The following is a 25,452-nucleotide window of genomic DNA, read 5'->3' as shown; positions in this document are numbered from 1 at the left end:
ATCACTGAGTGAGTACATTGCATTTTTCTATAATATATTATTTAGATTAAATTTTTGTACGTTGATGTTACTTATCAAGGATATCATTTGAAATTGATAAAATTGAGATATAACGAAAAAATTATGTATGTATAGATTGAGATGTGGAGAAAATAGTGAAAGGAGAAGAAGCGTGAAGTAACACGAGGAGGGAAAGTCTGGTTAGGGTGCATAATTCGGTGGCGTGCACTTGTGGGCAATTTGGTAGTGGGAAGCACTGGATAGAAAACTCTCATAAGGAAGAGAGTCGTACAAAGCATCTTTTTGGATTGTGAGCTCGAGAGGGACACGCGGTGTGCAATTCCTGACCCACCATTTTTATCTTCATTACCCCATTTAATTTAATAATTTAATAATATTTCTTTCCTACCACTGTCCATCTTCATCACCTTCATCATCACCTCTCGCACTTTCCTTCTACCTGTTTTGGATTCGAGCACTTCTGGGCAACTACTCTGCTCTACCTGCTGTTTCTTTCCGATTATCAACGGTTTCTGGCAAGTACTTTTTACTTTATTTGTTCAATTGAACTTATTTTTCAGACTCCTTTCTGTTGGTTCTTTTACTTTATATGTGAAAAGCTCAGTTTTAAAATTTGGGTTTTCATGGCAGGAAGGGATTAATTACTGATTCGGGACTACTGGGCATGTGGGTTGCTCTTAATTGGAACCATGGATGTGTCGCCGTACTGTTTCTGGACTTTTGGGGAAGAAATGAAGCTGATTGGGATTATTTAGAAGTTAATAGTTGAGTGTTTTTACCTCTGATCTGTACTCGGCGGTGGGTTTCTTTTTCAGCCTTGTGCTTTCCTTTCACGTTCTTGAGAGGGGTTTAATCTTTTTGGATTCTTCTTCTTTTTTGGATTTAGAGTACTGGATTTGGATCTTTTTAGTTATCTGCGTTTGATTAATGGAAACCAGATTAGGAACTCAAGCTCACCATTTTTATGACATGAGCTCCGCGGATATGCGGGGAGTAGGGAAAAGGAGACATGAATGGGATTTGAATGAATGGAAATGGGATGGTGATCTTTTTATCGCTCGCCAGTTGAATCCAGGTTCCCCTGATGTCATGGGCCAACAATTTTTCCCGCTCGGTAGTGGGATTTCTCTGCCGGGTAATTTATCAAATAGCTCCTCATCCTGCTCTGATGAAGTTAATGTGGGATTTGAAAAAGGTAAAACTGAATTGGAGAAGAGGAGGAGGGTTGTTACAGAGGAAGAAGACGCTTTGAACGAGGAAGTTGGTAATCTTACTTTGAAGCTTGGTGGGCATGGTTATCCAATTAGGGGACGGGGGGTAGGGAATTGGGAGGGAACTAGTGGGAAAAAGACAAAACTGGGTGGAGCTGCTTCAAATCGTGCAGTTTGTCAGGTGGAAGACTGTGGAACTGATCTCAGTAATTCCAAGGATTATCACAGACGGCATAAGGTATGTGAGATGCATTCAAAGGCCAGTAGAGCCCTTGTGGGAGGTCTTATGCAGCGGTTCTGTCAGCAGTGTAGTAGGTAAGCATTTGTTTGTGTGAATTTCTATTGACTGTTTATGTTTACTTACTTTCTTAGACTCTTGCTACTAGTCATGTTCTAGCCAATATAGACTAGACGCAGTATGTCCTTTAAACATTGACATAGCTGTAAATATTTTTGCTTCTAAATGAATTGCTGGATTTCATTAAAGTGATACCTGCCTCCTAAAAAAATCTTTGAGGATCATTGTTTCGTAATTGTTAAAAGGTCAGAAGTTCATATGTCTAAATTATGATTCAGGAACTTATAGCATTACTAAATTATGCTCTCAAACGTTACAGATTTCATGTTCTTCAAGAATTTGATGAAGGAAAGAGAAGTTGCCGCAGACGGTTGGCTGGGCATAATAAACGTAGGAGGAAAACAAATCCTGATGCTGGTGCAAATGGGAATCCTTTAAAAGATGATCAGACTAGTAGTTATTTATTGATAAGTCTCTTAAGGATACTTTCCAACATGCATTGTAAGTAACTTTCTTACTATAACATGATATTTTGTTCTGGGAATGATTTTCAGCTTTTTACTTGGGTGTAATTTACCTTCCTTACATGTAAATAATACTTCAATTTTCTTTCACATGCATGGGTTCACTCTTTTTACAAGGCTATAAACTTTCATGGATTAAATAAGCTAGGAGGACTGACTTGAAAACCAAGACGGACCAGAATGATTTTGAACATAATCATAATTTCAAAATTTTCAAAAAGAAGATTGAAGGGTTTGTAGGTGAACCAGGTAACTACTGCGAAGTTACTTGGTTAACTTTGTAGAGATAAAAAAAGATTTATTTTTTTTTAATAATGTAAATGGTAGTACCAAACATTAATAAAGGAGAAAGCACTTGCAATAACCTATTCTGGCTTTTTTCCTCCCATAATTCATGTTTAATAGAAACATTATATTTTTAAGTCATTCCTTGCATCACTCAAGTAAAACTGAAAGCACCAAAACTGTTTCTGTGAAATATTTTCATTTAAAAAGCACCTTTTAAAAGAATATTGTAAGTTATGCGACTAAAATTATGATGAAAATAACTTTGAGACTGAATTGCATCATAGCTCATGGTTCAAGGGTTAAATCCTTTGGGTCTTTCTTAAAATATTAGACATGGGTCTGAAAAAGTAACACCATTTTTCTTTTATTTTCTTTCTCCATGTTCAGTTCCTTGTAGGGATGGGGTAAAGGAAACTTTTTGTTTCTGGCTGTCTCAATACCCTATTTATCATTCTTCTGCTTGGAATTGTTATGGCACCATTAGGTTTGGATTAAGTGGTTCTGTCTTAAATTGCAGCCAATAGGTCAGGCCAGATCACTGATCAGGATCTGCTAACCCATCTTCTAAGGAGCCTTGCTGGCAATGCTGGTGAAAATGGTGGAAGAAACATATCTGGGCTTCTGCAGGAACCTCAAGATATGCTAAATGATGTTACTTCTGTAGGGAATTCAGAAGTGGTATCAGCTCTTCTATCCAATGGACAGGCCCCTTCTAGGGCTTTCAAACATATTATGGTACCTGTGTCTGAGATTCCACGTCAAGGGCTACATTCCCATGAAGCTAGAGGTGCAGAACTTCGCAGTTCTGCTGGACTGGTTAAGATAAACAATTTTGATTTAAATGACATATATATTGACTCAGATGATGGCACTGAGGAAATTGGGAGATCGTCAGTTCCTACAAATCTAGGGACTACCTCCGTTGATACTCCTTGGATGCAGCAAGACTCTCATCAGTCAAGTCCACCGCAAACAAGTGGAAATTCAGATTCAGCATCTGCACAATCACCTTCTAGTTCTAGTGGGGATACTCAGGTATGTGTTTGTAGCAAGTAATCTACATGTGTTTTTTCTTTTCCACAATGTTTGAAAATTACAGTATTATATTCAGATATACAATTGCAGAATCTACTTGCTATATTCAAATTAGATTAGCGTGATTTTGGATTTCTTGATAAAATTTTGAACTTCCTCCAGATCGCTCAATTTACAATTGTCACTTTGGCCTGGAACAGAAATCAGAAAGAGCTAAAAAAAGTGGAATGAAACTATGCAGTGACTTTTTTTTTTTTTTTTTTCATATTTTACCTTCGCGAGATTAATGTGAGATACAACAATTGTCTCTATAGTCGATTGTTTAATTGATTTGTAAAGTTTTTGTAAATGGGTGGTGCCCCTTTGGCACCTTTACTTCAATTCAACTTCATACTTTTATTTCAAAAAAAAAATGTGAGATACAACAATTCCAGAGTGTACTTGATGATGCTATAAAATGAGATTAGTATGATTCCACAGTTCTTGATTAAGTTTTAAAACTTTTTTTATATCTCCCAACTTCCACACCTTGCCCTCCCCAATAAAGGAAAGAATAAACGGATAAAGAGAGGGGAATGAAACTACAAAGTGAACTCAAATTCTTTGGGCATGAGAACTATTTTTTTTAATAGTAAAAATGAATATACTCAAGAGCACCTAGGGGGTGGAACTCTTGTATAAAGATTTACAAATCAATCAAAATATCAATAAATTCCCTAAGATTCTCGTTGTAATAAAGCAAATGACCCTCGACCAAAAAGTTTAGAGTCTAGAACCAAGAATCTATGAAGTGAACAAAATTAGATTTAGAACCCAAAAAAGCCCTTTTATTCATCTCGTTTTAGATAATTCAAAAAGTAGTCCGAGGGATAAGTTCTTTTTTTTCTTTTTTTTGAAATAAAGTCATAGGGATAAGTCTTATCCTCTTATCCCCTTCCGTGCTTCTCTAAGCACAAAGTTCCTCCTTAACGAATCCAACAATAACCCAATTCAAACCCAACAAATTATAAGCGAAGCTCGAAGGTCGATATGCAAACGGACACCACAAGAGAATATGCCTGCAAGATTTGGCATACTTCTGGCATAGAAAACATTCATTCACTAAAATGTGTATGGGTAGGGACATATGACAAAAGTTGGTACGCTAGTACACTATCAAGACCTCATGGGAAAGCAATGTAGAAAAAAATATGCATAGGTAGGAACATATTCCAGAACTGTATTTAATGGGGGGTTGGCAAGGTGACAGAGTCAGTTTTTGTTAGGACTGGTGGCTGGAAAGTTCCGCTTTCTTAGAGACCAATATCCTCAGATTTTTGTTATAGCACAACAAAAAGATATTTTGATAAGTGACTTTTTCAGAGAAATGGGGGCCGTCTAAAGGAGTGGCATGTAAATTTGCCGAGAGATCTTAATGATTGAGAGATTAATGAGTATGAGAATCTCCTAACTACTTTGTCACTCATAACTTTGGACGGCAGCAACGATCAAACTGTGTGGAATCTTACTACTCAAGGGTCTTTTTCAGTAAGATCATTCTACGAGCATCTTACTAAGCAGGAATGCTCTGGTTACAGGTTTCCTTTTAGACAAATATGGAAGGTTGAAGTCCCTCGCAAATTGGCTTTCTTTGCGTGGGAGGCCAGAAGGGGGTACATCCTGACTATTGATAAATTAATGAGGGAAATGACTATGGTGAACCATGCTACTTGTGTAAAAGGACAATGGAATCTTGTAATCATGTCCTTTTATGGTTTCCGGTTGCGTACAAGCTATGGTATACGGTTTATAGATTATTGGGTATTAGTTGTACGATGGCGGGGTCGGTTAGAGATGAAATATGGGCATAGACCTTATCCCACTTACCATCATTTGGATAATCCAGAAGGAGAGGATAAAAGAGCTTTTGAGAGGGTAAATGATGTGGGAGATTTTGATAGGATTAAGAATAGATGTTTCCAAATTCTTAGCTTTTTTATCTTCGGTCATTCTCTCTATTATATGGAGGATTTTAGGAACCATGTTGACATTTTGGTAGATATGTAAATACTTTGTATATGAGTTGACATCCTCTTAGTGCCTTTTAACACATTATTTTACATTTTTATTTCAAATAAAAATTTTCCCCTCAACTTTCTAAAGTCAAGATGCATTATTTTGTTGTCTCCCAAGCACAGAAAGCTACCCTTGGTGTTGCTTTAGCCTTCCAATCTGCCTGGCTTAAAAATCTCCACTGCTTACCTCACCAGCTATCAAATGCCCATAAAAAGATTTCACTGAAAAGATTTCAGATGAGGTCAACTTCCAGACTGGCTCATCGTCAGAATTATGATCATTTTTTTTTGGGAATGCCATCAAATTCATATATTCTGTTATCCCCCATTTCTTTAAATTTCTAATCAACTCCATACACTAAGCCTCATTGCCTCAGGTACTCATCCAGGACTCTTAGTAGTGGCGTCCTTATTATGAGCAACAACATATATATTAGAGAGCTGTGGGATAAAGGCCCCTCAATCTTATCCAAACATCCCGCCAAAATCTCACTCTTTCCTCTGCCCCCATCCCCCTACTGATACATCCCCAAAATCCCCCGGTTCCCATGCTTATTCTTTTCAACAACCCCACCCCATGAAAACCCCTAGGGAAGTTAGTGAATAATCCCAGCCCTGCTACCCCATATTTTGCCTCAGTTATCCTTCTCCTAAACCTTACTTGCTCCTTAAACCTCCATAACCACTTATCTTAAAATGCTATATAAAACCCATTGAATATTCTTTTGAAATAAAATATAAAACCCCTCCAGTGATCTCAACCCCAATCTTTCCCTCTGAATAGGTTGTTTCACCCAATCCCATGCCACTAGGTGATATCTTCTCCTCTATGCACTATCACCCCACAAGAGATTACACTGCATTTTCTCCAACCTCTTCGCCGCATTAGAGGGAATCATGGACAGGAATATTAAATAGATTGGAATGCTCGCTAATGTGCTCTTTTTGAGTGTCAGCCTTCCTCCTTTAGATAACAACCACCTTTTCCTGCTGGCCAACCTAGATTCAACTCTTCTCACTACTGGGTCCCAAGTTGCAATCTCCTTGAATTTTGTTCCTAGTGGCATCCCCAGGTAATTCATTGAAATGTCCATGTTGTTGCAACCCAAAATATCAGCCTTCTGAACAGCTTCCCTGTTATCCCCAATCATCACAAGTGCTGATTTCACCAAATTTATATTGATTCTCTACATTGCCTCCAAAAAAGTAACAGCATCTTACATTATGCAAAGCATTGTCCTCCTGTCACAGAGTAATAAGGTGTCATCTGCAAAGAAATGAATAATCTCCACTTTCCTTTTCCCCTTCCCCTCCCACAATCTCCTAAATATCCCCACCTCTCTGGCTCTCACTAGGAGTTTGTTTAGAGCCCCCATCACCATTATGAATAATAAGGGAGAAAAAGGGTCTCCTTTCCTCAAACCTCTAGTGGCCTTAAAGAAGTTGGAAGAACCTGTATTAACCATAACTGCGAAAGTCGTTGATATAATGCACGCTTTAATCCAACTGCACCATTTATGTCCTAAGCCCAGTCTATTCAGCATTTTAAAAGAGGAAATTCCGTGCTACATGATCATGTCTTTTCCATATTTAACTTACACAAACCCCTACTCTCCCCACTTTCAAGAGGCTATCAACAACTTCATTAGCAATCAAGGGTGCATTAAAGTTTTGTCTACTCCCACAAAAGCACATTGACGATCACTTATCACCTTTACCGCCACTACAATCATTCTCTTTGCTAAAACTTTTACCATTTTCTTTTGTTTTTTTGAGATAGAAGTTTTACCATTATCTTGTACACTCCACTCACCAGATTGACTGGCCTGAAATCTTTGATGTTCAAGGCGCCTTCAACTTTTGGAATTAAGATTAAAAAGTTAGAATTCATGCTTTTAGCAAAAGAACTTATTCTATGAAATTCCTTAAACAGAGCCATCAGATCCCCTTTTATGATCTCCCAGTTCTGTTGGAAAAAGCTCATGTTGGAGCCATCTGGACCATGGCTTTATCACCCCTATAATTCATAAGCTCCCCATAGATTTCTTCCTCTTTGAATTCTCGAGTAAGGAATGATCTTTCTTGGTCCCCCAAACTATCAAAACTCAGGTCATCTAGTTTAGGCCTCCAATGAGAATTTTCAGAGTACAGATCTCTAAAGTAAGACATGACTTCCCACCTCAACTCCTCATTCTCCACCACCACTCTCCCCCTCACCTTCAATTCCTCCACATAATTGACTCGTCGGTGGTTGATTTGGCGAACTATATAAGAATTTTGTATTCCTATCCCCCTCCTCAATCCACTTAAATCTAAAATTTTGCTTTCACTCTATTCCTCCATAATTAAAAGGTGAGCCAAATCGAGAGTTATTGAATTTCTTTAGTGCTTTACTCAGGTTTCTAAAGTTCATATGTTATTTTCTGATTGCCTTTACTTATTTTCTGGAGAGATTTTTTTCTATTATATCTGGAACCCACTTGATTCAGACAAATGGCTATGCTTAAGGTTTTGGGTCTGCTTGTTCTAAACATTTTTCTTTCTTTGCTTCCTTCTTTTCAGAGTCGCACGGACCGCGTTGTTTTTAAACTTTTTGGCAAGGAGCCAAATGATGTTCCTATTGTCTTGCGAGCACAGGTTCTTGCTTCAAAGTTAGTTATGCAACTGTTATTGTTTTCTCACAATGAAAGCATATTTACGTAAAGAACTTGAACTTCCAGATTCTTGACTGGTTGTCGCACAGTCCCACTGACATGGAGAGCTACATCAGACCTGGCTGTATAATTCTGACTATTTACCTTCGTCAAACTGAGTCTGCATGGGAAGAAGTAAGATTGGCGTAAATGAAACTGAATGTGAATTTCCATGCACATTCAGGTCTTAACTTTATCATGCTAAACTTCTTATCTTACAGAGTCTTGCTTGCCTTCTTTACAGCTGTGCAGTGATCTCAGTTTCAGTTTGAGTAGGCTTCTAGATCTCTCAGATAACACATTCTGGACAGCTGGCTGGTTTTTCATTAGAGTGCAGCATCAGATTGCATTTATTCATAATGGTTTGTGGGCTTTGGTTTTTGTATTTTTATCCCTCTGTTCTTTATGTTTGTATGAGTAAAATAGTTGAGAATCAGAACTCCTGTTCCAAAGTTTGTTTCCTGAGTCTCTTATGTTGCAGGCCAGGTTGTTGTAGACACATCCTTACCTCTTACAAGTAACAGCTACAGTAAAATTTTAAGTGTCAAACCAATTGCGATATCTGCATCTGAGAGAGCTCAGTTTTCAGTGAAAGGCATCAATTTGTGTTGGCCTGCTACGAGGTATTAGTTAGTTGTCCATGTGGATTATTTCTTCCAAATTTATCGGCATGATTTCCAATACTCAAGTTCATCTGGAAAAAGTGTGAAACTATTGTTATATATATGTATATATATACACATATTTATATATCCGTAATACTCAAGTTCATCTGGAAAAAGTGCTAAACTATTGTTATATATATGTATATGTATACACATATCTATATATCCGTAATTAGCACTTGGCTAACATTCTCTTATATCCTTTCAAATGTCTAAACAGGTTACTATGTGCAGTAGAAGGGACGTATCTGGTTCAGGAAGATATTCATGAGCTATTAGATGGTGATGATGGTTCCAAGGAGCATGATGATCTCCAGTGTGTTAGTTTCTCTTGCACCATACCAACAGTGAATGGAAGAGGATTTATTGAGGTGCCTTTTCTTTTTCCACATTTCATATTTACACATCCTATTCTTATTTTTATCAATGGAACAATAAAATCAGCAGGTAGATATTAGATGATTGTTATTTAAAAAAAAAGATATTAGATGATTGTTGTCTCTTGATGGCTAGCTATTCATCACCTTTTACACTAGAAGTCTTTTCTGTGGTACCTGAGCAATAGTAGCTTCTCATATCTGTGGAAGTGTATAATCACACTAATGAAGCACAGTTACATTTAGTAGAAGAGGATGGTATATGATGTACTAACTGGTTACCAAAGTAGCTGATTCTTTCTGTTTGTTATTATTACCAAAAGCATAGTTGTTTTTTTTAAATTCCTTTTATCCCACTATTTTCCAACCACTTTATTCTTTGCACCAGAGAAATGATATGCTCTGGTTACTTCTTTCCTCACTGTTTTCTTGTATAATAACTCTGCAATTACATATGTATGTCTATATAGGTTCGAACAAAAATTGGCTAATTTTTCTGATTGCTATTGCGTCCAAGATATGAGGAAAAAAAAGATGTCGAAAATAAAAACCTTTTTTCATAATTTCTTGTACTGTTTTTCTGCTAAGACTCTTTGCTGGAGAAATATAATGTACTGTGATAACTTCCTTTCCCCTTACTGTTGTCTGTCTGACAACTATGCAATTACATTAATATTTCTATACACAGGCATACTTAGTTGAGTCAATTATAACGAGCTAATTCTCTTTGCAGTTTATTATATTTATCAATGTTCTGATATGCATATGTTAACAGTTGACTGTTTATTATCAAAGATGGACAAATTCTTGAATAACTTTCCTTGAGTTGATTGCATGATATCCAGATCGAAGATCACAGTCTTAGCAGCAGTTTCTTTCCTTTTATAGTCGCGGAAGACGATGTTTGTTCAGAGATCCGTATGCTTGAAAATGCATTAGAGTTTACTGGGACAGATGCTGATGTTGGGGAAACTGGAAAAATTGAAGCCAGGAATCAAGCAATGGATTTCATTCATGAAATCGGTTGGCTACTTCATAGAAGTCAAGTGAAGCATAGACTGGTCCACTTAGATCCTAATACTGACCTTTTTCCTTTAAGGCGTTTCAAGTGGCTCATGGAATTCTCTATGGGCCATGAATGGTGTGCTGTTGTGAAGAAACTCCTAAATATCTTTTTTGATGGTACTGTGGCTGCTGGAGAACACCAGACGGTCCAGCTTGCATTATCTGATATGTGTCTTCTTCATAGAGCTGTGAGAAAAAATTGCAAATCTTTGGTGGAACTCCTGTTGAGATATGTTCCTGAGAATGCTCTAGAGGACTTGGAGTCTAAGCAGAAGGAACTGGTAGACGCTGGTCACCAGAGTTTGTTATTTAAACCTGATGCCATAGGCCCTGCTGGTTTGACACCTCTCCACATTGCAGCTGGGAAAGATGGTTCTGAGGACGTACTTGATGCATTAACTGAAGATCCTGGAATGGTAATTCGTCTTATTTTTCACGAATTTTCTTTACAACATCGATTAAAATTCACTTTTCTTTGTTTAACCGTGCTACTCAATCTGGAAACAGTCCCGGTCCATGCTTATTTCCAATCTTTATTCAGTGTCTGGAATTCCTATCAAGTTGCTTCCTTAATTTTTTCAATCGGAAATCAGCAGTGATTTAAATAATTTGTGCTTAGAACATGAGTCAACCATTAGGATCACTGATCAATATTTATAGCCTCTATAATTAAATTTTATTTGTGGAAAGATTCTTTCTACAAGTATTATGTTCTCGCATATTTTATTTCCAGAGTAAGGTACTTGATGTTTTCAGACTTAAGTCAAACTTTCTAACCCAACTTTTTATTCTCCTTGTGTTGATGGTAATTTTTTGCAGACAAATAGGTAACCAGTAGTGCAGAATTCCTTGTTTGTTGTTTCCATTTGTGTTTATAATATCAGATACAATTGCAGAAAGTTTTCTGAACAAAGACAAGAATGTGAGAAAAGTTAAAAACAGAACACTTCGTGAAATTTCTCCACAAACATGCTAATTGGTGTATGTCTATCTCAGGTGGGAATTGAAGCATGGAAGAGTGCCCGTGACAGCACAGGCTTCACCCCTGAAGATTATGCTCGTTTGCGAGGCCACTTCTCATACATCCACCTGGTACAGAGGAAAATTAACAAGAGATCTGCGGCTGGCCATGTGGTTGTTGACGTTCCTGCTCCTCTCTCAGACAGTAAAGTAAGCCAGAAACAAAGTTCTGCGTTGACAACCAGCTTTGAGATTGGACAGGCTGATTTTACATCCATCGGAGGAAACTGCAAGCTTTGCAGCCAGAAGCTGGCTTACGGAACAGCCAGCAGATCTCTGGTGTACAGGCCTGCAATGCTCTCAATGGTGGCCATTGCTGCAGTTTGCGTGTGTGTCGCTCTTATATTTAAAAGCTGCCCTGAAGTTCTGTATGTGTTCCGTCCCTTCAGGTGGGAAATGTTGGACTACGGAGCAAGCTGAAGTCCTCTTTTATCTCCCAACTTAGATGGCGTGGTATAGGTGTTTGTACCTGTGTAAGCATTTATAGACTGTAAAGATCGGTATAACCTGTGATTATGACAGAGTTCTGGACTTAGTAATATTTATCTGACTGTTCACTGTAATTTTGTCATGGCAGTAGAATGGTTATGTATTTCTGTCTATGTGGTATCTTATTTAACACCCATAAGCCTTGTAGCTTGTACCTTATTCCCTAATAACAACAATAATATTGGTTGGCCTATTTTAAGATTCAGGTGTGAATGTTGTGTTTTTATCTGAATCAAATAGATTGCTTTTCCTTTGATGCAGTGGAGCTAAATATTGTGAATCACGCGACACTAGTTCTTCAACATTATACAGTTAATGTTAGTAGTAAATTATTATTTTAATTTTTGACTGACATTCATATGACAATTTTCTCTAATCGTAAATTATCTAAGATAAATTTTAAATTTAGATTACCTCTATAAAGGTGAATTATCAAACTATTGTAAGAATAAATTTTTCAAAACAATAAAATTTTTTTCGTATTATTTTATTTTATTTCTTCTTTTAATAATTATAGCAATTAGGAGTCAATTTTAAAATTTAATAAAAATAATTAATTTATTTTGTTAAAACTACAAATATTAGAAGTATTGATTTGAAACAAGAATATCCCAAGATTCATGAACTCCATAAAACATGCAAAAGAAATGAAAAAAGCTGCAGAATAGTTTTGTAGGTTGAAGTGTTTGAGAGGAAGAGTCTTGTTGGTCTCCTCTCTCTCGGACAACTAACGCATCAAGATGAAAAGTTAGTAGCAAAAAAACAAGGAGAACTTGAATGAGACAAGGATATTTGTACCGAGCAATTACCTGGTTTGTCACTTGTGAAGACTCAGCTAGTCTTCTTTGAAATTTAATTCACTAAATCCGAATTTTAAAAAAAAAATAAATGTGTAGTTTAAATATTTGTGGGTAGTTTTAAGAAATTCGAAAGATTGGGGCAGAGTGAAATTAAGAAAATAGTGTGGGCAAAATGAGAATTTTAAAAAAGAAAAAAGAAGATTTTTGAAAGGAGAGAAGAGAGGGTGTCGAGAAGAGAGAGAAGAAGAGAGTCTGAGAGAGAGAGAGAGAGAGAGAAAAGTCTTTAGAGAGGGAAAGAGATATAATACAGATGTGTGAAAGAGAGAATATTTTAGAGAGAGACAAAGACTGATTTTAGAGAGAGAAAAAAAGGGAAAAAAAGAAGGATAAACAGAGAAGAGAGATAAAGATTGGGGGTAAAGAAAAGATAATTTTATTTGAAATTCATTTCCAAAAGATTACATGCTTTCTTTAGCTTTACAATACTTTATTTATAAACACCAAATGGTACATAAAATTCTTTCCAATTGTTGTTATTGTTGCCGAAATGATGTTTCAGCTATAAATGGCATCACATGGAGGAAGAAGATGAACAGTTGGGCTGGTTTAGAGATGAAGGGTCAGGTTGGTTCACTGTGAGAAGCTGTTATGTGAAATCCCATTTTTTTTTTTCACTGTAGCCAATTCCTAACGTCACTCTCTCTCTTAATATTAATGTCACGAATACTATCCAAACTCTCACTTCTGAGTTAAGAATATTCTTTGTTGATGTTTTTTATTGAATAGTATAATCCTATATATATATATATATATATATACAGATTTTTTAGGACCAAAAAAGAAATAAATAATTAATTATAAATGATACAATTTTATCTTTTTAATTTAATGTACTTTCTTTATAATATCTTTATTTATTTATTTTTTTTAATATTATGATTTTTTTATTTATTAATATCATGATTTTCTTTTTTTCATCTTTACTCAATTTTTAATATTATAATTTCTTCATCTTTAATATATTGATTTACTTCTTTTTTTAACATTCACTATCAAGCTGAAGAGTAGATGTTTATACCAAACTTACTTTGACATCCCAAATGTTAATTAAAATAAATGAATGTCAGATACAGATTTAAAATAATGAGTGCATAATAAAATTTATCCAGCGGAACAAAATCATTATAAATCCCTTACAAATATATAAGAGTTTCAATACATATATATACTAAGGTCAAAAATAGCTATAAAATACAAAACATAAAGACTACTTCTTTCACTATGCTACTGGACTCATCAGAATGCGAGAACGGTCATGCAATCCGACTTGTAGATCCACATTATCCTCATAAACTTTTAAGGGTAAGTCAGCCTGCGGTTTGTCACTTTCTTCCTCATCTGAAAAGAGGCACGGAAAAAGTGAGTTCTATATGTTTAGAAAGGAAAACAGTATTAAATTAATATCGTAAAATTTTAAAAGTTAATTATTTTATCTTACATTTTAACTTCCTCGTTTATCAATCTCACATTATGAAAAATCATTTATTTGTTAAAAAAACGATACGTTAATACAAAATATCAAATATATATCGTGCTAGATAACAGAGAAAATTAAATAAATCATGAAATGCTCAATTTTTTCGTATTATGGTTCGTGAAATCGTTATAACTTTCATATCTGAGAGTATATACAAATTTTCAACTACCCAAGTGGAATGATCAGATTAGATACAAATACGAAAATTTGCTCAGACTTATATTCGGTTGGTCAAACCATGGTATGATATATGACTATGATCGTATTGACCATAGTGGCCCTAGTAGATATTTACAGTCACAACATTACTTAGTAGTGCGTTACCACTCTTGCTAGAGGATACACCGTCATTCCAAACTAAATAGGGAAGGGAAAAAACAGATACTCCTCAGAGATAAAAAGTTTAACGAGACACTTGATGCAATATGCATATCAATATAGATACATTTCAGACCATACAGGCTGTATTCCACTTTCTCTTTTTTTTTTCTTTTATATTTTTTACTGTTACCGATTACATATTATATTTATTACATGCAAATTCATCAAATGTCTACAATTCACATAGCATACTTGAAAACGAGACCGATGCATACAAAATAGGTAAATTAACAATCATATTAAATTAATTTATCTAAAAATACTTCTTAAAACGTCGAAATAAATATTAGATTTCTTACCAAAATCTTGATGTTTTCTCTCTCACCGTTCTCATTTTTTTCTCTTCTTCTTTCACTAGACTACTATCTTTCTCTCTCTCTCTCTAAACCTTTAAGAAATGGAAGAATGGAAGTGTGGAGAAGAAGACAAGGAGGAGGGCAATTTATAGAATTTCAGAACCATTGGATTCGCACCAAATGGCGAAATTCGATGAAGAGAGAGGAGAAAAAGATGCTCGAGACGAAAAAATAAGGGAGGAGGCCTCCTTGGTCGTCGGCGGCGGTGCATCACCCAAGGCAACGGTAGCACACTGCCCAAGGTGACAGGGCTTCGGCTGGCGCACTGCAGGCGCACAGGCCTCCTGCCGCGTGTGTAGGCCCCAGGCACATAGGGCCTCTCCGTGCAGGCTTATTGTGCAGATAGTGCGCGTATAGTGTGCAGTGCTTGTCCGTATACAAGGTGATGCGCGGACGACCTACCTGTGTGTGACAGGACGAGCGTGCAGGTCCTAACCCCATGCCATGCGCGCGGATGGGACATGCACGTTGTGCATACGTCCCACAGCCACTGTACACGTGAATAGTTCCCAACACCCGTACAGGCAACAAGCCTTCTTGTGGGATTTTCCCGCGGGAATATTTTTTTTTTCATTTTGCTATTTTCTAATTTTTTTTCTAAATTTTTATTTTCAATTTAATTTAGTTAAATCAAAATTATTTAAAATAAAATAATTTAAAATAAAACTTAAATAAATAAAAATCAACTAAAATCACAAATCACGATAAATGTTAAATAACGTAAATTAATTAAGTCCAAAGCGGTCAAATACTCAAATAAATAGAGTTTTCAAATCATTTAATACAGTAATGGGCGGGGTGTTACACTTACTAACAAGAGCTAAGCACCTTTTAGTTAAAATGTCTGTCAGTTAAGAATTGATGAGCATGTATGACATACATATTAAGTTATTGTCAAACTTTTCTTTGATAAAATATTTGTCAACCTCAATATTTTTGATCCGGTCCTATTGTATCAGATTGTGAATGATATCTTGGTTGATCTATTGTTAAAGAGTCAACGTATAAAAATTTTCACTTGATCTTAATATATTTTAAGGTTCTTTTTATCCATAATAGTTTACATACCCCTTGTGCCATTACTTGAAACTCTGATTTTACACTTGATCTTGAAATGACATTTTGTTTCTTTCTTCTTCAAGTGATTAGGTTATCTCCAAAGAATATACAGTAGCCTATAGTAGATCTTTTATTTATAATCGATCCTACATAATTTGCATTAATATAGGCTTCTAGGAGTAATTTGACATTATTCTTAAACATAATTTATTTCCATGGTGATCCCTTTAAGTATTGCAGTACTCTATAGATTGCTTGTAGGTGCATTTATTTTGCAATGTGCATAAATTGACTTGTAACACTTACTTCATAGACAATGTTTAGTCTTGTATGGAATAAATAAATTAATCTTTCAAATATTTTTTGATACATTTCCTTGTTGTTGATATATCTCCCTCTACTATTTTTAATTTGTGATTATGACTAATATGGGTGCTACTTGGTTTGCATGCTAATTTGTCAATACTTTTTGGTAGGTTGTGAATGTATTTATGTTAAGAAATAAAAATTTCAGATATAGAGTGAACAACTTTAATTCTCATAAAATACTTTAAGTTGCCTAATTCCTTAATTTCGAATTCTTTTTCTAGTCATTGTTTTAATGTTTGTTATTTATTCTTATCGTTTCTTATTATAATAATGTCATCATGTTTCATTGTGAATTTTCTCATTTTGTCATTTTTAAATCACTTTGTATTGGTTGTTTAAGAATATGAATGTCAAAAATGAAGTTATCATGTTTTATACCTTTTTGCCTTTTTTTTTTCTTTTTCTCATTTTCTTTGTCTTGTTTTCATTTCTTATTTACTATTTTGCGTGTTGCTATTTGGTAAATTTTATTGTTGGTTCTTTTTACCTTAAGTTGTTGTTGTAACCCTTAGTTAGATTTTTGTTGTTGAGCCATTGTGTACTTTTTTTGTATTGGTTTTACATGCATAAACTCATGTTAGTGTATGATTAGCCATATGTTTTCTTTTAAGTATTGTCTATGAACACTCCAGTAAAAAAGACAACTTTTGTACAATAGGCTCTCTTTTAATTTTAGTGAAGAAAAGTTTGTTTAGTAACCTTATAATTATTTTTCTCATTTTACTTTACTTTTTATTGTACAAGTTTGACAAGTAAAGATTACTAAAAACTTAAGGAAATGGTGTTGGTTGTTAGTTTCTAGTTCTTTCTTTTAAAAATCATGACTTTAATGCTTTATGGAACATTTCAAAATTTCATAACAAAAGTTGTCTTCGTTTTGGTATGCTTTTGAATTCATTTTTGCATTATGTTCATTTAAATTAGATTGACTTTTGAGGTTTTAACCATTTTAATAACATATCAGTAACTTTCTTTTTAACCTCCTATAGTCATTTAAGTTTAGTGGCAATAATATGTTATACTTTATTTTTGTACACATTTTGCTAGGACCACCATATTTTCCCTAAAGTATACTTGCATTGTCTCTTTTTTGCTTGCTACTTGTTATTCCCTTCCTTATGGCTTGTTAATTGTTTTATTTGAACTGTTTGCCACTAATTGAGTTAACTTTCTAATTTTTTTACTTTTTTTATTCTGTTTATATTATGATATATTTCTTTAGATGTATGAGGATTTAATATGATTAAAAAAATATTTAATTATTATTTAGTAATATATCATATTATTATAAAATGAAATGTTTTGACAAGAGTTTGGTGGCTACCAAATTAGCTTAATGAGCACATTAAAGATATATAAAGTGACAAGAATGATTTTTAAAATAAATACTTAATATTTTAAGAGATCAAACATTCCGTCGTATATGACATAATATATATTAGTTTATCCAAATTCAGTAGTATTCTTATCATGTTGGTATTGTGATGAGTTGTTTAGAAAAGAACTATATTTAAAGTGAATTGATTTCATAACAATAAAAATTCAATAAATATTGTAAATTTAAATATCTGTTTATTAATTTAAATAATTATTTTTTGTAACAAATAAAAAGCAAATAATTTTTTCTCCTATGAGCTGAATAATGATTGTATTCATAATATTTTAAATAAGCTCTTACGATAATGTTGTTGTATGAATGCTTGTAAGCATATTATTAAGAATACATTCTAAATTTAGTTCCCATGTGAATATAAAGGGAGCATGGATGATTTTTTGCTGAAGGGAATTTGAAGAGAAATTGATCCCGTTGAGTTAAATTTAGCCTTGTAATACTCTAATTTTATTAGAACTAATTTTATTATTATTTTTTTAATTATTATTAAGTTTTTCTTTCGAAGCACATCCCCTTATTAAAGTTAACCCATTCTTCTTTTGAAGCAATCACAAAGCCAGCCCAAAAGAAAATCAAACCCAACCCCGCGACGTAAACTCTGCGCATGAAGTACGACAACCCAGCTTCGTAGTGGAAAAGCCATGGACGCCGTCGTTTGAAAAAGAATCCATGTTTTGCTTCTGGTATTCGAACACAATCAATAGGTCGGGTTTTCATTTGATTCAGTAGGCTTCCATGGAGAGAGAGGGAGCTGTGGATGAGAGAGGCACGCAATGAGTTGGCATCGAATCATGAAATCAACGCCGAGAGGGGCTTGTAGATTTTGTTGCAAAGGTATCGAGCTGGAACACGAGAATCGTGGGTACGCGTGATTCTCGGGAAGAAGAAAGACTCGTGGCGGCACCTGTAAAGGAGAGGAGTGGACCGCAATTGTGAGAGAAAAGGGAAGGTTGCTGCGGGGTTCTTGTATTTGGTATACGGGGAGGGCGAACGGGAAGAGGAAGATGGATGTTTGGGTCTGTTATTGAGTAAAAATGGAGACTGAACAGTGACAGTGATTCAGAGAGATAGAAAGATGAAGATTTTCAGGGTTGAGAAGTGCCAGAACAGTGAGGAAAAATGTCTGAGGTGAATTTCGGGTATTGATTGGAAAATCAGAGGAAAAAAGTGGAGACCGTGAGCAAGAGAGTGTGAGCCGAGAGGGAGGATTTTGGTAAACTTTTGGGTTTCTTTTTCAGGTCCGTGTGCAACGTTGTGTAGAGAGAAGAAGTGAAAAAAGGATTTGCTCTTTGATTTCAGGTACTCTTTAAATTTGTTTAATTTCTGTTTGCTTTATTCTATGTTTTATGGATGTGATTTGAGGATTTCTTGAATGTCAAAGGAAAAAGATGCCGTTAGTTGACTTGAAATAGGACTATCAAACACTTCTTCTGTGGTGTCCTATGTCCTATCAACTTTAGTCCCTGGTTTATAGTCTTTCGCGAGTGAAGTGGTTGTGGTCGACCAGGTCAAAGAAGAGACATGGGCAAGGAGAGGCATATGAGGGAATAAACAATACAATAAGAAACTAGGCCTTGTCACATTGGCTACCTTAGAGGTTATTTGAAAAGAAAGAAATAGGAGAGCCTTTTGAGAGTATAGAATTGTCCTTTTGGTAGAACTAAAGATACTTGGATCCATACACTTAGTTTTTTTTAAAGTACTGTTTTTACACCAGTAAGGACTTAGTAAATGTGATTCATTTTGTCAAATTTGTAAATAAGTTTGTCTATGGGTTGCATTTTGTTGGTGTGGGTCAGTATTACACTCTCTTGTCTTTCGAAGTGTATCTTAGTTTTTGTTCTATGTCACTTAAGGCTTGTATATTTTGCTTACTAAATTAGTAGTCCCAAAATACTCCTTTGTGACTCTATATATAATTCTAATTTTTACTCTTGAGCAAATAATCGTTAATATTAAAAGCATTCTCCATCCTCGGAGTCAATATAAAAAGTTGAATTTAGAGAATCAACAAATTTATTTTTCTCATGGAACTCCTTGAACAAGCCCAAAAATGTCACTCATAATCACATCCCAACTACTTTAGAGAAATGCCGTATCATGAGTAGGAACTTTGTTGCAAGGCGACCCTCATCTCATCTTTAGAAAACCCTTTGAAAGCTAATGCATCATGTCTAACTAAGGAGGCAAAAGCATTATTGCCAATTTCGCACTCCATGTTTTAGGTTCAATGTAAGGCTGCAATATAACTTCACAATTGCTTCTTTCAACGTGTTATTAATTTGAAACTCAATTACTTCTTTCAGCCAAATGGATGGATCAGTGACCTGAAACTTCTCACTCTTTTTTTTTTGCTGGGTAGAAAACTCCTCTCTCCTAACATCTTGGATGTTGTCTAGCTTTCCCAATAGGCGGATAGTAAGATGTGGACATTCGAATCCTTGGGAAATTAAACTTGCAAATCCTTTTTGAAAATAAGAAGTACGATTTTCAGACATTGCTCTATCGGCATTACATAGGAATTGATAGACAGTGATCTTGTAATGATATGGGATTTGGAGCCGATAATCCTCTGCTTGGTCTTTTGTATTTTTGAGTTTCTTTTTTGTTTATTTTTTTTGATTCTTTTACTTGAAGTTTTGAGGATGATGTTTTATTCTCTAATTATGTATTTTCTTCCTCTTCTTTATAGTGCTTTTTTTTAATCAAAAGCACTTGATCCTTTTTCGATCACATACTCAACATTCTGATTGTTGACTCGTGTTCATTTGCTTCAAAATGTTCTTTGTGCTTATTTTAAGCTTGGTATAGATGTTTTTTCTCCTTTTTTTTTGTTTCCTTCCCCTGTTCAAACACTTGCATCTTCACTCTTTTGAGAAAGTTATCAAAGTTTTTTTACTCATTATATTATTATTATTTTCTAGAGTACCTCTCATGACTAATTTTCTTATAAAATCCATCTGTAAAGTAAATATTCACTGTGAATGTAATTTTAAAAAATTATTTGTTAAAGGAAAAATAATTGATATTTTTATATCAAATTAAAGAGCAGATATATCTAAATTTAAATTCAATGATCGAAGCTCTTTTATTGAAGATGGCAACCAGGCCAGTGGAGAAACGAGTCAAGTACAAAACTTCAGTGAAAGATCCGGGTACTCCTGGTTTCCTCAGAATGGTAATTTACCTTCACTTTAGCTATTTTATTAATGTTCTTTTCAACTATAAGCAGATTCATGTTTCAACAAAGAGAAAATTATGTTGTGCTTTATTGAGTTTATTTCTCTTTTACATTTTACGTATTTTTTTGCAATCAAGTAATAAGATAAAATTGTAAATAAGAAGTGTTCCCTTTTCCCAGTTGCTTTAATAGGTTTAAGATGAGGTGGCAAAGTAGTTTCATATTCTTTAGATTCTATATAGTGGTATTATGATTGGTAGATATAGAAAATGTTACTTGTCCAAAGAAAAGATAGAGGAGCTTATAAAATTTATATTATTAATGTGGGATATAATAGTTAAGGTGAAGAGGCTTACTCTTGGAATCCTGTATGCATCAAACATTAGGTGAGGGTTTATCCTAGAGAGAGAAAAATAGTGATGTAAGCTTCTAAGAAGAAGACTTTCATGTTTTTTCTACAACTAGGATCCTAGTTGCAGAAAGAAAGTCTTTCGACTTGGAATAATGTGTAGAGAAGTTGATGGAATTGAGATGAATGAGAATGGCCGAGGCTTTGGACGAGAAGGGAGGTGGTAAGTACCTGTCCTCACAAAGAGACGGGAAGAAGGGAGGAGAAATCTTCTTCCCTAAGGATTCTCATGAAGGTGGATGGTTGAGGTTGTTAGTGTCATTATGCGATCAGGTTGGGAAACCATGAATGGCCCATGCAGGAATCAGTACCTTGAAAACCACCATTGACAAGCGGCTTCGAGGGTTCAAAGCCACATAGTTGGTCATTGGAAGTTCAGTGTTGCCCTGACTGTTGCACCTACTTGAGGGTGTCGTTGGAGTTGAAGTTGGAGCGATTGTCTGTAGAGGTGGTGAATGAGCAGGAGAGACACAGAATCAAGTAGGGAAGATGGAGCAAAATTTGAATTTAGACTCAATTCTGTTGAGCCTTTTAAGTTCGGTTATAAGTAGGCCCTAAGTGCCTAATTTCATCCAAGCTCACTCTTTCTTAGGTTGAAAAATTGGAGAAGTCCAAAAGGAAGTTCTTTGTGGGGGAAAAGAGGAAATAGATATCAAAGGTTTGGTCCAGAGTTTGGGTGGCATGTGAATTCAAGTAGGAGGGGAGAAAAGTCAATGTTTTTTATTAGGCTCTGTTGGCGTGATGGACCTTCCTGAGGTCAGATAGCTCTTCGAAGGTCTATTTTTTCTAAACATACTTGGTGAGAGCAGTCGACTTGGGTTTGATGTTTTGTAGGTGGTGTTGGGAGAGGGGGGGGGGGGGGTTGATTTCGAGGGAGGAGGGAGGTTTGGGAATGAAGCAGGAGGAGGAATGATGGAGGCTTTTGCTTCTGAGGTGCTCATGTTGAAGTGCATTAGGGGGAGATGTTGGTGGTAGACAATGATGTCATGGGTAGAGAGAGAGGGGAGAAAAATTGGGAATTGGCTGTTGTTGGTTTTAGTGAGGGCAATACTAATTGTGTGTGGGGGGGATGAGAATGAGGAACGAGTAATCAACATTATTAAAAAAAATAAACAAGATGTTGGGAATGAGTTTGAACGGTTTTAAGGACCAAGCCCTCGAGCTCTTTAGGGCTATTATCAACCAAAAGAGGGCAAAGGGAAAATCAAAGGCCCCAAGATCCACGTAGCCAAAAAGGGGAGTAGACAAGGAGAGGGAGTTGAAAAGGTTTTAGTTATCCATTAGTTATGACAAGCCAAGTAAGGGAGAGAAGGGTAACAATGGGGATCCTCAATTGTTCTAGTATGTTAAACAAAATCATTTCATATAAAGCGCGAAGTTTGATTGACCCAAAGAAAAGAATAGCAGTAAAGGGTGCTTGGCAAGGTGGAAGCCTATTGTCATATGTTTTTAAGAATCAAAAGTAGAAATTTTTTTTAATGAGGTGGCCCATAGTTTATGCCAAATTGAGAGTTGGGGTGGAGAAATTTACTAGTAGGTGGGGTGTTAGTGTTTTGGAACGAGAATGTTCTGAAAGTAGGGAGGGTGCTTGATCTCTCGGGTGTTCAAACATTAGGTGAAAGGATGGAGATGGATATTCACAGGGGGTTTATGGGCTAGGTGAGGGAGGGGAGAAAGAGAAAGTGTGGAGGATATGGAGGAGTGAAAAAGGTGGTGGGACCTTCCATGGTTGAATGGCGGAGATTTCAATATGGTCCTGACAAGTTATAAGAGGTATGATGGAAGTTTTTTTATAACCTATTATGAGTAATCTCATGAGATAATGGATAGGCTAAATTTTATGGATTTACGTTTTTCTGGTGGGAAATGGATATGGTTGAATGCCAAAGAGAGTCCATCCTTCTCTAGAATTGACTGTTTTACTGTTTCTAATTCTTTTTAGGATAAGTTGCTTGGATTAATGTAGAAAACAATGCAGCGCAAATTGTCTCCAATCAGTTCCCAATATGCTTGAAGATGAATGCCATTAGTTAGGATTCGGCTCTTTCAGATTTGAGAACAAGTGGTACACAATTGCTGGTTCCAATGAAAAAAATCAAAGGATGGTGGGAGGAAATGGAGGTTGAGGGTTTTGCTAGATCCAAAATTGCTAAGAAGGCAACAAATGTAATAGGTGGAATAAGGAGGTATTGGGAGAGGGAAATAGGATGCGGAACGAGCTCTTTACCGAGTTACAGGGACTAGATTATTTGGAGGGGGAAGGAGTCTTTCTGAGGAAAAAGTTGGAAGGTGATAGAGGGTTAGACTAGAGTTAGCCGACCATATCGTTTTGTAGGAGATTGATTGGAAGCAACAATCTAGGTCCGAATAGATTAAGGAGAGGGGCAAAAACACAAAATTCTTTTATTGCATAACCAACAACCACAAAAAGTGCCATTTCATTGAGTTGGAAGTGGAAAAAAGGATGGTAAGAGGGAACAAGGAGCTAAGGGAGAGTGTCAAGTTTTTTATGAGAGCCTATAGAAGGAGGTGGAGTTGTGAGGACCCGCTCTTGATGGGCTCAGTTTCATTAGACTAATTGATGCAATCTTAAATAGGCGTTGTTGCAGAAGAAAATTCATGAGGCTATGAGTTGCCAGTGGGACAAAGCTCTGGGGAATAAGTGGTTTAATATAAAGTTTTCTATTATAATTGGAGGTTTTAAAGGGAAACTTATTGACTCTTTTGAAGAATTTCACGCTTCTGGTGCCTTTATGAAAAGCCTAAACTCTACTTTATTGGTGTTCATCTTGAAGGTTCAGGATGCTTCTATTATCATGAGCTTGAGGCTTGTTAGCCTAGTCAGTGGGGTCTACAAAATTGTGGCCAAAGTCTTGGCAACAAGATTGGCTAGGGTGGTTGGGAGTATGGTGGGGCAGTGTTAACATGCCTTTGTGGGAGTTAGACGGATTCTAGATGGTGTCTTATAGCAAATGATGTTGTAGGTAATGTGTTGAAAAAGGGAGTATGAGGATTTTTATGTAAACTTGACATAGACAAGCCATATGACCATGTAGCTTAGAGCTTTTTGTTCTACATGATGAGAAGGTTAGGGTTCAAATTCAAGCAGAGAACTTGGATGAAATCATGCAAAGAGACCTCCTGTTTTACTCTCTTGGTTAATGGAGGACTATCTAAGTTTTTCGAGGCTTTCTAGAGGTTGGGACATGGTAATCCCTTGCCCTTGTTCTTTTTTTATGGTTATGGAGGCTTTTAACAAATTATTAATGAAGGTAAGGAACTTCATCTCTTTAGGGAGTGAAGGTAGGGAAGACAGGGGAGGAGGTGGAGCTTGCACATTTATTTTTCATTGAAACACTATTATTTTGTAAGCTGAACATTAGAGACATTCTCAATTTAAAATGTATTATGTTGAGCTTCCAAGCTGTTTTTGGTCTCGATATTAACATGCCAAAGTTAAAATTAGTTCAACTGGGGAATTCCAGGGAAGTTGAGGATCTAGTCACCATGTTGGGGTACAAGAATATCAATCTTCCTATTGATTGTAATATTTTATTATTTAATTAGTTAAAATGATGTATTTAGAGTTCTTTTAAAATAGTAATCTCATGTTATTAGAATTATAGTAGAATAAGAATTTTCTTATCAATAAATTAGGAATTCTATAAATACTCGAATGTAACAACATAAATGGTGAAAAAATAAAGTATATATTTTTTCTCTATAAATCAATATGGTATTAGAATTAAATAAAGTTATTTTAGGGTTCTAATTTTAAGATTTTTTTCAAAATCTAAAATAACAAAATAGACTGATTTGAGAATCACCTGTCAAGATCTAATCTCACCACCACCCTAGACGGAGTCGCAGCTTCATCGTCGGCCTACCCTTGACTCAGATTACCCAATTCTACAAGCGCCGTGACACACACTGCCGCCGGTCGCTGCACACGCCACCACCGACTGCCATGGTCCGCTGCGATTTTACTGGGAATCTTTATAGAGATTGTTGGTGAGCTCAGATACGGCACGGATCTGGTGAAAATTTCGCTGGAATTGCTCGGATCTTGCTTTCTCGAGCCTGGTCTCCGCAGATTGTCTTCTTCTCTGGTTCTTCGGCTGCATCTGCACACAAATATGCCTTCTTCTCGTGCGAGCTGCTTCGACCGGCCTTCTTCTCATGCGAGCTGCTTCGACCGGCCTTCTTCTCGTGCGAGCTGCTTCGACC

The 25,452-nt window shown here is 35.8% G+C and overlaps 2 protein-coding genes across 10 annotated transcripts in view; both read left to right on the top strand.

Annotated features, from left to right (window-relative positions):
- The first annotated feature begins 231 nt into the window (after nucleotides 1-231).
- LOC110807178 (squamosa promoter-binding-like protein 1) lies at nucleotides 232-11,945 on the top strand. Of its 2 annotated transcripts, none has more exons than XM_088219476.1 (11): nucleotides 232-536; nucleotides 652-1,547; nucleotides 1,850-2,031; nucleotides 2,860-3,377; nucleotides 7,994-8,068; nucleotides 8,152-8,259; nucleotides 8,369-8,486; nucleotides 8,606-8,747; nucleotides 9,010-9,160; nucleotides 10,012-10,647; nucleotides 11,228-11,945. In XM_088219476.1, the coding sequence occupies exons 2-11, from the start codon at nucleotides 949-951 to the stop codon at nucleotides 11,669-11,671; spliced, it is 2,973 nt and encodes a 990-aa protein (XP_088075602.1). In that variant the 5' UTR covers nucleotides 232-536; nucleotides 652-948; the 3' UTR covers nucleotides 11,672-11,945. The 2 variants fall into 2 exon arrangements, with proteins under 2 accessions (XP_088075602.1, XP_088075603.1); XM_088219477.1 differs by having other exon boundaries at nucleotides 232-540; nucleotides 656-1,547.
- Nucleotides 11,946-18,180: 6,235 nt separating this feature from the next.
- LOC110807179 (general transcription and DNA repair factor IIH subunit TFB1-1-like) overlaps nucleotides 18,181-25,452 on the top strand; it is a 36,191-nt gene continuing 28,919 nt past the window's right edge. For 4 of the 8 annotated variants that reach the window (XR_015819068.1, XM_088219836.1, XM_088219832.1 and 1 more), the window contains exons 1-2: nucleotides 18,181-18,934; nucleotides 20,683-20,813. Coding sequence is in view for 5 of the 8 variants with exons in the window: in XM_088219836.1 (XP_088075962.1) it covers nucleotides 20,709-20,813 (105 nt within the window). In the remaining 3 variants the exon portion in view is untranslated. The remainder of the gene's footprint in view (nucleotides 18,935-20,682; nucleotides 20,814-25,452) is intronic. The other 4 variants (XM_088219834.1, XM_088219835.1, XM_088219833.1 and 1 more) reach the window with 4 other exon arrangements.

Source organism: Carica papaya, chromosome 5 (assembly GCF_054855325.1).
Source record: "Carica papaya isolate Zhongbai chromosome 5, ASM5485532v1, whole genome shotgun sequence".
Lineage (NCBI taxonomy): Eukaryota > Viridiplantae > Streptophyta > Magnoliopsida > Brassicales > Caricaceae > Carica > Carica papaya.
Note: the sequence above shows the minus strand (reverse complement) of the source record. Positions and strands in the feature narration are given on the sequence as shown.